Source organism: Oncorhynchus gorbuscha, linkage group LG05 (genome assembly GCF_021184085.1).
Source record: "Oncorhynchus gorbuscha isolate QuinsamMale2020 ecotype Even-year linkage group LG05, OgorEven_v1.0, whole genome shotgun sequence".
NCBI lineage: Eukaryota > Metazoa > Chordata > Actinopteri > Salmoniformes > Salmonidae > Oncorhynchus > Oncorhynchus gorbuscha.
In genome coordinates, this window is record NC_060177.1 from 5,826,507 (window position 1) to 5,839,006 (window position 12,500).

General features: G+C 48.7%; 1 protein-coding gene across 1 annotated transcript in view; it reads right to left on the bottom strand.

Moving 5' to 3' along the window:
- The window catches only part of LOC124035385 (vacuolar protein sorting-associated protein 13C-like), a 245,266-nt gene that overhangs the window by 46,250 nt on the left and 186,516 nt on the right, over positions 1-12,500 (bottom strand). Inside the window, exons 69-76 of the mRNA XM_046348841.1 lie at positions 12,259-12,494; positions 11,636-11,783; positions 6,920-6,943; positions 4,930-5,010; positions 4,212-4,458; positions 3,755-4,127; positions 635-825; positions 328-513 (exon numbers count right to left, since the gene is read on the bottom strand). Of these exons, the coding sequence (XP_046204797.1) occupies positions 328-513; positions 635-825; positions 3,755-4,127; positions 4,212-4,458; positions 4,930-5,010; positions 6,920-6,943; positions 11,636-11,783; positions 12,259-12,494 (1,486 nt within the window). The remainder of the gene's footprint in view (positions 1-327; positions 514-634; positions 826-3,754; positions 4,128-4,211; positions 4,459-4,929; positions 5,011-6,919; positions 6,944-11,635; positions 11,784-12,258; positions 12,495-12,500) is intronic.

Here is a 12,500-nt window from a genome sequence, read left to right on the forward strand (position 1 = left end):
ATACAAGCACATGTTGAATTAAAGTGGTTTGTCGGTGTGTGTTTCAGTAACAGGGGTGACCAGGGTCTGATGGCTCCCAGTAACAGGGGTTACCAGGGTCTGGATGGCTCCTAGTAACAGGGGTACCAGGGTCTGGATGGCTCCTAGTAACAGGGGTGACCAGGGTTTGGATGGCTCAGTAACAGGGGAGTGACCAGGAGGTCTGGATGGCTCCTCTAGTAACAGGGTGACCAGGGTCTGGATGGCTCCCAGTAACAGGGGTGACCAGGGTCTGGATGGCTCCCAGTAACAGGGGTGACCAGGATGGCTCCTAGTAACAGGGGTGACCAGGGGTCTGGATGGCTCCTAGTAACCCAGGGTGACCAGGGTCTGGATGGCTCCCAGTAACAGGGGTGACCAGGGTCTGGATGGCTCCCAGGCAACAGGGGTGACCAGGAGTCTGGATGGCTCCTAGTAACAGGGTGACCAGGGTCTGGATGGCTCCTAGTAACAGGGTGACCAGGGTCTGGATGGCTCCCAGTAACAGGGGTTACCAGGGTCTGGATGGCTCCTAGTAACAGGGGTGACCAGGGTCTGGATGGCTCCCAGTAACAGGGTGACCAGGGTCTGGATGGCTCCCAGTAACAGGGGTGACCAGGGGTCTGGATGGCTCCCAGTAACAGGGTGACCAGGGTCTGGATGGTCCCCAGCAACAGGGGCACCAGGGTCTGATGGCTCCCAGTGGCAACAGGGTGACCAGGGTGCTGATGGCTCCCTAGTAACAGGTGACCAGGGTCTGGATGAAACTCCCCTAGTAACAGGGGTGACCAGGAGTCTGGATGGCTCCTGGAAGGTGAAATGGTTTGGCGGTGTGTGTTTCAGTAACAGGGGTGACCAGGTTCTGGATGGGTCCCAGTAACAGGGGTGACCAGGGTCTGGATGGCTCCTAGTAACAGGGGTGACCAGGGTCTGGATGGCTCCTAGTAACAGGGGTGACCAGGGTTTGGATGGCTCCTAGTAACAGGGGTGGCCAGGGTCTGGATGGCTCCTAGTAACAGGGTGACCAGGGTCTGGATGGCTCCTAGTAACAGGGGACCAGGGTCTGGATGGCTCCTAATAACAGGGGTGACCAGGGTCTGGATGGCTCCTAGGAAGGTGAAGTGGTTTGTCGGTGTGTGTTTCCAGTAACAGGGGTGACCAGGTTCTGATGGCTCCTAGTAACATGGGTGACCAGGGTCTGGATGGCTCCAGTAACATGTGTGACCAGGGTCTGGATGGCTCCTAGTAACAGGGGTGACCAGGGCCTGGATGGCTCCTAGGAAGGTTAAGTGGTTTGTCAGTAACAGGGGTGACCAGGTCCTGATGGCCCTAGGAAGCCCTGGTCAATCTCCACAGCCATCTGCTGGACCCTCTACAGCATCTATTCTTATACTCTGCAATTCCAACATAAAGTAGACTCCTTTATTTCCTCTTTCCTGTCTGGTTATGTCTTTGTTCTTACCACCAGGGGCAGTATGTCCATGTTACACTACAGTACATTATTCTACCACCAGGGGGCAGTATGTCCATGTTTACACAGTACAATCTTCTACAGGGGCAGTACATTCTTCTTCTACCACCAGGGGGCAGTATGTCCATGTTTACACTACAGTCCATTATTCTACCAACAGGGGCAGTAATTCTCATGTTTACACTACAGTCCACCTCCTCATTCTCCTGAACCCCAGAGCAGAGTACTGGCACCTCTTATAGAATATTATCTCTAAAAGATCATGAGTACCCAGTCCCCTTTTTATCATGAGGACCAGCCCCATTTTATCATGAGTACCAGCCCCCATTTATGATGAGTACCAGCCCCCAGTTTATCATGAGGACCAGCCCCCATTTTATCATGAGTACCAGCCCCCATTTTATCATGAGTACCAGCTCCCCATTTTATCATGAGTACCAGCCCCCATTTTATCATGGTCCTTCAGCTCCATTTGCAGAGCCAGGCGCATTTTTATCATGTAGTGGGTTCAATCCTCGCCCCCATTTTATCAATGGCTACGTGACTGTAAGTCCATTTTATAAAAGTGTACCAAATGGCATTTTATTATCATGAGTACCAACCCCCATTTTATCATGAGTACCAGCCCCCATTTTATCATGAGTACCAGCCCCCATTTTATGCCAGGAGTACCAACCCCTTTTATCATGAGGACCAGCCCATTTTATCATGAGTAATGTTTATCATGACTGTAAGCCCCTTTGGATCAAAGTGTCTGCTAAATCATGATATTATTTATGATGAGTACCAGCCCCTTTTATCATGAGTACCAGCCCCCATTTTATCATGAGTACCAGCCCCCGTTTATCATGAGTACCAGCCCCTGTTTTATCATGAGTACCAGCCCCCTTTATCATGAGTACCAGCCCCCTTTTATCATGAGTACCAGCCCCTTTTATCATGAGTACCAGCCCCCTTTTATCATGGTCCTCTGTACCATTTGAGTACCAGCCCTTTTATCATAGTACCAGCCCCATTTTATCATGAGTACCAGCCCCATTTATCGATGAGTACCAGCCCCATTTATGATGAGTACCAGCCCCATTTTATCATGAGTACCAGCCCCCATTTTATCTCATGAGTACCAGCCCCCATTTATGATGAGTACCAGCCCCCATTTTATCATGGAGTACTGGCCCCATTTTATCATGAGTACCAGCCCCATTTTATCATGGAGTACTGCCCCCATTTATCATGGTCCTTCTGTTTTATCATTTGAGTAGAGCATGGCGCTTTAATGCCAGGGTAGTGGCCCCTTCAATCCCGAGGACCACCCATCATGAGAATGTATTTTACATGACTGTAAGTCCCTTTGGATAAAGTGTCTGCTAAATGGCATATATTATTATCATGAGTACCAACCCCTTTTTATCATGAGTACCAGCCCCCATTTTATCATGAGTACCAGCCCCGTTTTATCATGAGTACCAGCCCCCATTTTATCATGAGTACCAGCCCCCATTTATGATGAGTACCAGCCCCCATTTTATCATGGTACCAGCCCCATTTTATGGCGCTTGTAATGCCAGTGGGTTCACCAGCCCCCTTTATCATGAGTACCAGCCTTTTATCAAAGTGTCTGCTAAATGGCTTTTATCATGAGTACCAGTCCCTTTATCATGAGTACCAGTCCCTTTATCATGAGTACCAACCCCTTTTTATCATGAGTACCAGTCCCTTTATCATGAGTACCAGCCCACTTTTATCATGAGTACCAGCCCCCTTTATCATGAGTACCAGCCCCCTTTTATCATGAGTACCAGCCTTTTATCATGAGTACTAGTCCCCTTTATCATGAGTACCAGTCCCCTTTATCATGAGTACCAGCCCCATTTTATCATGAGTACCAGTCCCCTTTATCATGAGAACCAGTCCCCTTATCATGAGTACCAGCCCACTTTTATCATGAGTACCAGCCCACATTTTATCATGAGTACCAGACCCCTTTATCATGAGTACCAGTCCCCTTTTATCATGAGTACCAGCCCACTTTTATCATGAGTACCAGTCCCCTTTTATCATGAGTACCAGACCCCTTTATCATGAGTACCCCCTTTATCATGAGTACCAGTCCCACTTTTTATCATGAGTACCAGACCCCTTTATCATGAGTCCACTTCAACCATCACCTCATTGACCCTGTCCCTGTATCATGAGTACCAGTCCCTGGCATGTCCCTGGCCGTGTCCCTGGCCATGTCCTCATGGCCCTGTCCCTGTCCCTGGCCGTGTCCTGGCCGTGTCCCTGGCCGTGTCCCTGGCCGTGTCCCTGGCCCTGGCAGTGTCCCCTGGCGTGTCCCTGGCCGTGTCCTGGCCGTGTCCCTGTCCCTGGCCGTGTCCCTGGCGTGTCCCTGGCGCCGTGTCCCTGGCCGTGTCCCTGGCCCTGTCCGTGTCCCTGGCCGTGTCCCTGGCCGTGTTCGTGTCCCTAGCCGTGTCCCTAGCCGTGTCCCTGTCCCTGTCCGTGTCCCCTGGCCGTGTCCTTGTTGTCCCTGTCCGTGTCCCTGGCCGTGTCCCTGTCCCTGGTCGTGTCCCTGGCCGTGTCCCTGTCCCCTGGCCCTGTCCCTGTGTCCCTGGCTGTGTCCCTGGCCGTGTCCCTGTCCCTGGTCAGAACCGTGTCCCTGTCCCTAGCCGTGTCTCCTGTCCCTAGCCGTGTCCCTGTCCCTGGCCGTGTCCCTGTCCCTAGCCGTGTCCCTGGCCGTGTCCCTGGCCGTGTCCCTGGCCGTGTCCCTGTCCCTGGGCCGTGTCCCTGGCTGTGTCCCTGGCCGTGTCCCTAGCCGCCGTGTCCCTGTCCCTGGCCGTGTCTGTGTCTAGGCTGGTTACCTTCTGTTTGTCCACATGCGATCTCGGCAGCTGGGTGAACAGGGCCAAGATGGCTCCCAGGAACCCCTGGTCAATCTTCACAGCCATCTCCTGACCAGAACCATGAAGTACCTTTAACACAGATCACAGTATGACTACAGTACACTAAACAGAAAGAAGTGTACCCTGAACTAAAACAAGTGTACACTAAACAGAAGTGTACATCAAACAGAAGTGTACTCAACCAGAAGTGTACCCTAAACAGAAGTGTGTACCCTAACAGTGTAGGAGGGGTATAAACAGAAGTGTACCCTAAACAGAAGTGTACCCTAACAGTGTAGAGGGGGTATAAGCAGAAGACTGTACATTGAACAGAAGTGTACACTAAACAGAAGTGGTACCCTAAACCTGGTGATGATGCGACGCTAAACAGAGGTGTGGTTCTGAAACAGACAGAGAAGGACCCTAACAGTGCAGAGAAGAGCATGAGAGAAGTGTGTACACCTAAACAGCCAGTGAGGAAGAAAAAAGACAAAGAAGGACCACTTAGAAAGAAGTGTTAGAGAACACACAACAGAAGTGTACCCGAAACAGAAGTGTTACCTGAGTCCAGAGCTGTACTTTGGAGGAAACAGAAGTGTGAACACAATGGGGAATAAAGCTCCAGTCAGCTGGTGTGTCCACCTGAAACACACCGAGGTGTGTATCACCACAGATACACAGGAAAGACAAGGGTTTAATATCACCACAGATGCACCCTGTAAAGGGTTTAATATCACCACAGATACACCAGTCAAAGGGTTTAATAATATCACCAGAAAACAGAATATCTACAGATACGTAAAGACAAGGGTTTAATATCTACAGATACACAGATAATAACACAGATACACAGTCAAGGTTTAATATCACCACAGATACACAGGAAAGACAAAGGTTAAAATCACTAAACACAGAAAGACAAAGGGTTTAATATCACCACCTACAAGACAAGGGTTAAATATAACCACAGATACACCATCAAGACACAGTAAAGGGTTAAATATCACCACAGATACACAAAAGACAAGGGTTAAATATCAAGACACAGGGTTAAATATCACCACAGATACACCGTAATAGACACCAGACAGGTTTAATATCACCACAGATACACCATCAAGGGTTTAATATCACCACAGATACAAGCAGAAAAGACAAGGGTTTAATATCACCACAGATACACCATCAAGACAAGGGTTTAATATCACCACAGGGTTATATCACCACAGATAAAAAGACAAGGGTTAAATATCACCACAGATACACCAAAGACAAGGGTTAAATATCACCACAGATACACACCGACAAGGGTTAAATATCAATACAGATACACTGTAAAGACAAGGGTTAATATATACACCCAAAGAAATATCACCGTACAGTAAAGACAAGGGTTTTAATATCACCACAGATACACCAAACAGTTTAAATATCACCACAGATACACAGGAAAAGACAAGGGTTTAATATCAGACAGATACACAGTAAAACAAGGGTTTAATATCACCACAGATACACAGTAAAGACAAGGGTTTAATATCAGCAGAAGAATATCACCAAACAGAAGTACACAGTAAAGACAAGTGTTTAATATCACCAACAGATACACAGGAAAGACAAGGGTTTAATATCACCACAGATACACAGAAAAAGGGTTACATATCTACAGATACAGTAAAACAAGGGTTTAATATCACCACAGATACACAGTAAAGACAAGGGTTTTAGTGTCACCACAGATACACAGTAAAATTCTGGGTTAGAGTGTGATACACAGTAAACAAAGGGTTAAATATACACAAAACAGAAAAAGTGTTAAAAATATCACCACAGATACACAGTAAAGACAAGGGTTTAATGTAACATGTGGGGTTAGTGTGTAGGGGTTAGGGTGTAGTATATGTAGGGGGTTAATGTGTAGGGGTTAGGGTAAATATGTAGGGGTTAGTGTGTAAAGGTTGTAGTATATGTAGGGGTTAGTGTGTAGAGGGGTTAAGTAGTAGGGTAGGGAGGGTTTAGTGTGTAGGGTTTAGAAGTGTGGGGGGTTAACAGAAGGGGTTAGTGTGTAGGGGGTTAGTGTAGGGGTTAGTGTGTAGGGGTTAGTGTGTAGGGGTTAAGACTTAGTGTGTAGGGGTTACCTGACTGTAGGGGTTAGGGGTTAGTGTGTAGGGGTTGACGTGTAGGGGTTAGGGGGGTTCTGAGGGGTTAGTGTGAAGGACCAGTGTAGAGAAGAGTTATGAGAGGGGTTACACACAGGGGTTATGTAGGGGTTAGGGGTTAGGGGTTAGGGGCTAAGGTGTAGGGGTTAAGGGGTTAGGATGTAGTGGTTAGAGAACACAGGATGTAGTATGTGTAGGGGTTGGGAGGCAGGGTTAGGATGAGTAGAGCTGTGAGGGGAGTGTGTACAGGGGTGGAACACAATGGGAATAAAGCCAGTGTAGCTGGGCCCGGATGTCTTCTCTGATGAGGCGACTGTTTGAACTCCACCTGAATCCCAGACAGGAAGTTCCTCCTGATACTACTGGAAAAGGCTGAATATCACCACAGATACCATGGGAACCTTCCCAAAGTTCACCTGTATGGGTAAAGAGGTAAATATTCACATCCGTGTCCGTTTCCCCTACCCCGTTTTCCCTGTGTCCCCCCTACCCCGTGTCGTGTTCCCCTACCCCAGTCCGTTTCCCCCCTACCCCGTGTCCGTTTCCCCTTAGCCCGTTTCCCCCTACCCCGTTTCCCATTTCCCCCTACCCGGTGTAAATTCCCCCTACCCCGTGTCCCTTTCCCCCTACCCCGTGTCCGTTTCCCCCTACCCCGTGTCCGTTCCCCCTACCCCGTGTCCGTTTCCCCCTACCCAGTGTCATTTCCCCCTACCCAGTGTCAGTTTCCCGTGTCCCGACGTGTCCCCCTACCCACATTTCCCCCTACCCATGTGGGTTAAATTCCCCCTACCCAGTGTCCCTTTCCCCCTACCCGTGTCCATTTTCCCCCTACCCATGTCCCTTTCCCCCTACCGTGTCCCCTACCCCGTGTCCGTTCCCCCTACCCCATGTCCCTTTACCCCTACCCAGTGTCAGTTTCACCCCTCCCGTGTCCCTTTCCCTACTCCGTTTCCCCCCACCCCGTGTCCGTTTCCCCCTACCCGTTTCCCCCTACCCCGTGTCCGTTTTTCCCCCTACCCCGTGTCCCCCTGCCCGTTTCCCCCTACCCCTACCCCGTGTCCCCCTACCCCTACCCCGTGTCCCCCTACCCCGTGTCCAATGTCCCCCTACCCATGTCCCTACCCCGTGTCAAGGGTCCCCTATCACCCAGATACCCCCTAGACCCTACCCGTGTTAAATATCCCCCTACAGTGTCCCTGTAAAGACAAGGGTTAAATCCCCCTACCCCGTGTACCCCCCATCCTGTCCCCCACCCGTGTTTCCCCTACCCCGTGTCCCCCTACCCCGTGTCCGTTTCCCCTATCCCCAGTTTCCCCGTGTCCCCTCTACCCAGTGTCCGTGTCTCCCTACCCCGTGTCCCGCTTTCCCCCTACCCAGGTTCCTTTCCCACAGATACCCCGTGTTTCCACTACCCCGTGTCCATTTCCCCCTACCCGTGTCCCTTTCCCCCTACCCCGTGTCCCCCCTCCGTGTCCGTTTCCCCTACTCCGTTTCCCCTACTGTTTCCCAATACCCTGTGTCCGTTTCCGGTGTCCGTTTCCCCCTACCCCGTGTCCCGTTTCTCCCTACCCAGTGTCCGTTTCCCCTACCCGTGTCCCCCTACTCCAGTGGTTCCCAAACTTTTTAGTTTAGATAGACCAGTCGTGTGAGAAACTCGTCATCATGCAAGCCGTCAGACAAGTGAAAATTATGGTCAGTAAAGAAACTTCAAGCTCGTCTTCAATTATAAAAACAAACAAAATTTTGCTCCTTGTAAAAACGTTATATGGAAGCTGCCCATATCATTGCATAGTGCAGAAAATACGAGAGTTCAGGAGCCTTGCTTTAACAAATGTCTATCAAGCTGTCAGGTATTCCCTTGGCAGCGTGGATGCTGCAGCCTCTCCGTGGACCCAAGAGCCTCTGGGTGGAGCTGCAGTCTACCCAAGAGCCTATCGGTGGATGCTGCAGTCTACCCAAGAGCCTCTAGGGGGATACTGCAGTCTGCCCAAGAGCCTCTCCGTGGATGTTGCAGTCTACCCAAGAGCCTCTAGGTTGATGCTGCAGTCTACCCAAGAGCCTCTCAGTGGATGTTGCAGTGCCCAAGAGCCTCTCAGTGGATGTTGCAGTGTACCCAAGAGCCTCTAGGGGGATGCTGCAGTCTACCCAAGAGCCTCTCCGTGGATGTTGTAGTCTGCAGAGCCTCTAGGTTGATGCTGCAGTCTACCAAGAGCCTCCGGGATGCTGCAGTCTACCCAAGAGCCTCTAGGGGATGCTGCAGTGTACCCAAGAGCCTCTAGGGGGGGATGTTGCAGTGTACCCAAGAGCCTCTAGGGGATGCTGCAGTGTACCCAAGAGCCTCTAGGGGATGCTGCAGTGTACCCAAGAGCCTCTAGGGGGATGCTGCAGTGTAACCCAAGAGCCTCTAGGGGATGCTGCAGTGTACCCAAGAGCTGGTGTACCCGAGAGCCTCTAGGGGGATGCTGCAGTGTACCCGAGAGCCTCTAGGGGGATGCTGCAGTGTACCCAAGAGCCTCTAGGTGGATGCTGCAGTGTAGGGGGATGCCAAGAGCCTCTCGGTGAATGCTGCAGTGTACCCAAGAGCCTCTAGGGGATGCTGCAGTGTACCCAAGAGCCTCCCAGGGGATGCTGCAGTGTACCCAAGAGCCTCTAGGGGGATGCTGCAGTGTACCCAAGAGCCTCTAGGGGGATGCTGCAGTGTACCCAAGAGCCTCTAGGGGGATGCTGCAGTGTACCCAAGAGCCTCTAGGGGGATGCTGCAGTGTACCCAAGAGCCTCTAGGGGGATGCTGCAGTGTACCCAAGAGCCTCTAGGGGGATGCTGCAGTGTACCCAAGCGCCTCTAGGGGGATGCTGCAGTGTACCCAAGTGGCGTCGGGAGCAACTGCTTGCTCGCACGTTACCCCTCCACGATGTCTCCCTGTCATGACTTTTGTGCCATCAGTACTGATACCAACATCAGCAGCAGCTACGTTTGGCAACATACAGACCGTTAGTGGAATTCCCGCGAGAGAGTAGCGGTTAATGTGATTGGATATTCATAATTTGACTAGGCTGTAAGTGAGAGTAGCGGTTAATGTGATTGGATGTTCATAATTTGACTAGGCTGTCAGTGAGAGTAGCGGTTAATGTGATTGGATGTTCATAATTTGACTAGGCTGTCAGTGAGAGTAACGGTTAATGTGATTGGATGTTCATAATTTGACTAGGCTGTCAGTGAGAGTAGCGGTTAATGTGATTGGATGTTCATAATTTGACTAGGCTGTAAGTGAGAGTAACGGTTAATGTGATTGGATGTTCATAATTTGACTAGGCTGTCAGTGAGAGTAACGGTTAATATGATTGGATGTTCATAATTTGACTAGACATCTCTAATAAAATAGATCAGATGGTTTGGGTTCTAGACATCTCTAATAAAATATATCAGATGGTTTGGGTTCTAGACATCTCTAATAAAATAGATCACATGGTTTGGGTTCTAGACATCTCTAATAAAATAGATCAGATGGTTTGGGTTCTAGACATCCCTAATAAAATAGATCAGATGGTTTGGGTTCTAGACATCTCTAATAAAATAGATCAGATGGTTTGGGTTCTAGACATCTCTAATAAAATAGATCAGATGGTTTGGGTTCTAGACATCTCTAATAAAATAGATCAGATGGTTTGGGTTCTAGACATCTCTAATAAAATAGATCAGATGGTTTGGGTTCCAGACATCTCTAATAAAATAGATCAGATGGTTTGGGTTCTAGACATCTCTAATAAAATAGATCAGATGGTTTGGGTTCCAGACATCTCTAATAAAATAGATCAGATGGTTTGGGTTCTAGACATCTCTAATAAAATAGATCAGATGGTTTGGGTTCTAGACATCTCTAATAAAATAGATCAGATGGTTTGGGTTCCAGACATCTCTAATAAAATAGATCAGATGGTTTGGGTTCCAGACATCTCTAATAAAATAGATCAGATGGTTTGGGTTCCAGACATCTCTAATAAAATAGATCAGATGGTTTGGGTTCCAGACAGACATCTCTAATAAAATAGATCAGATGGTTTGGGTTCCAGACATCTCTAATAAAATAGATCACATGGTTTGGGTTCCAGACATCTCTAATAAAATAGATCAGATGGTTTGGGTTCTAGACATCTCTAATAAAATAGATCAGATGGTTTGGGTTCCAGACATCTCTAATAAAATAGATCAGATGGTTTGGGTTCCAGACATCTCTAATAAAATAGATCAGATGGTTTGGGTTCCAGACATCTCTAATAAAATAGATCAGATGGTTTGGGTTCCAGACATCTCTAATAAAATAGATCAGATGGTTTGGGTTCCAGACATCTCTAATAAAATAGATCAGATGGTTTGGGTTCTAGACATCTCTAATAAAATAGATCAGATGGTTTGGGTTCTAGACATCTCTAATAAAATAGATCAGATGGTTTGGGTTCTAGACATCTCTAATAAAATAGATCAGATGGTTTGGGTTCTAGACATCTCTAATAAAATAGATCAGATGGTTTGGGTTCTAGACATCTCTAATAAAATAGATCACATGGTTTGGGTTCTAGACATCTCTAATAAAATAGATCAGATGGTTTGGGTTCTAGACATCTCTAATAAAATAGATCAGATGGTTTGGGTTCCAGACATCTCTAATAAAATAGATCAGATGGTTTGGGTTCTAGACATCTCTAATAAAATAGATCAGATGGTTTGGGTTCTAGACATCTCTAATAAAATAGATCAGATGGTTTGGGTTCTAGACATCTCTAATAAAATAGATCAGATGGTTTGGGTTCCAGACATCTCCAGTCTAGAATAGTCCTATATATTTTGGGCCCTAACCCATGTTAACAAACTGTCTGGTTCTGTCTGGTTCTGTTAAATCCAGAACAGTATAATAAACTGGTCTCAGCCAGGACCCAAATGTTCAGTTGACCCTCCCCTTGTGTGTCCGTAATGCCCTCTATAAAAAAATATGGATGCCTTGCGACCAAAGTGGCCCGTTGTGCCCTTGATCTGAATAATTACAAATCCCTTCTCCCGGCTGCCAATCACCGTAGCCTCCTCCGAACCAACTCACAGCGTGATTCTCGTACCTCTAAGTTGGTCTCCAGTTTGACCCAGCCGGGTTCAGGTGTGCCTCCAGCCAGGTGTTTCTGGTAGGCCTTCTCCAACAGCCTGATGTTCCTCTGGTTGAAAGGCTTCCATCGGCTCTTAGGTCTCATCTCCCACACCACACCAGAGCTGAGACCAACAGGCATCACGGTTCAGAACAATACCTTCATTTACATGATGCCTGTTGGTCTCATCTCCCACAACACACAGAGCTGAGACCAACAGGCATCACGGTTCAGAACAAGACCTTCATTTACATGATGCCTGTTGGTCTCATCTCCCACAACACACCAGAGCTGAGACCAACAGGCATCACGGTTCAGAACAAGACCTTCATTTACATGATGCCTGTTGGTCTCATCTCCCACAACACACCAGAGCTGAGACCAACAGGCATCACGGTTCAGAACAAGACCTCCATTTACATCTGAGGGACCAACTTCTACACAAGGGTCTGAACATCTGTGACTATGGTTGGGTGTGTCTGACTGACTGTATCTGACTGTGTGTGTGTGTGTGTGTGTGTGTGTGTGTGTGTGTGTGTGTGTGTGTGTGTGTGTGTGTGTGTGTGTGTGTGTGTGTGTGTGTGTGTGTGGTACGTTACCTGGTGATGCCGACATATGCGATCTCCTGGCGGTTGTCGTTGTTGACGAGTGACAGGCCAAGGTTCTGCAGCGACACGTTCACTTCCTGTTGGAACTGCTCCAGCTCCTCCGCCTGCCGCGCCTTGGTCACCACGGCAACGTCCTCGGTGAAGAGCAGCACGCGCTGGCGACCATTCAGGAAGGACACCCAGTGGACCTGGGATAGACCGTCGTAGGCAAACTGACCACACTCATCCTGTAT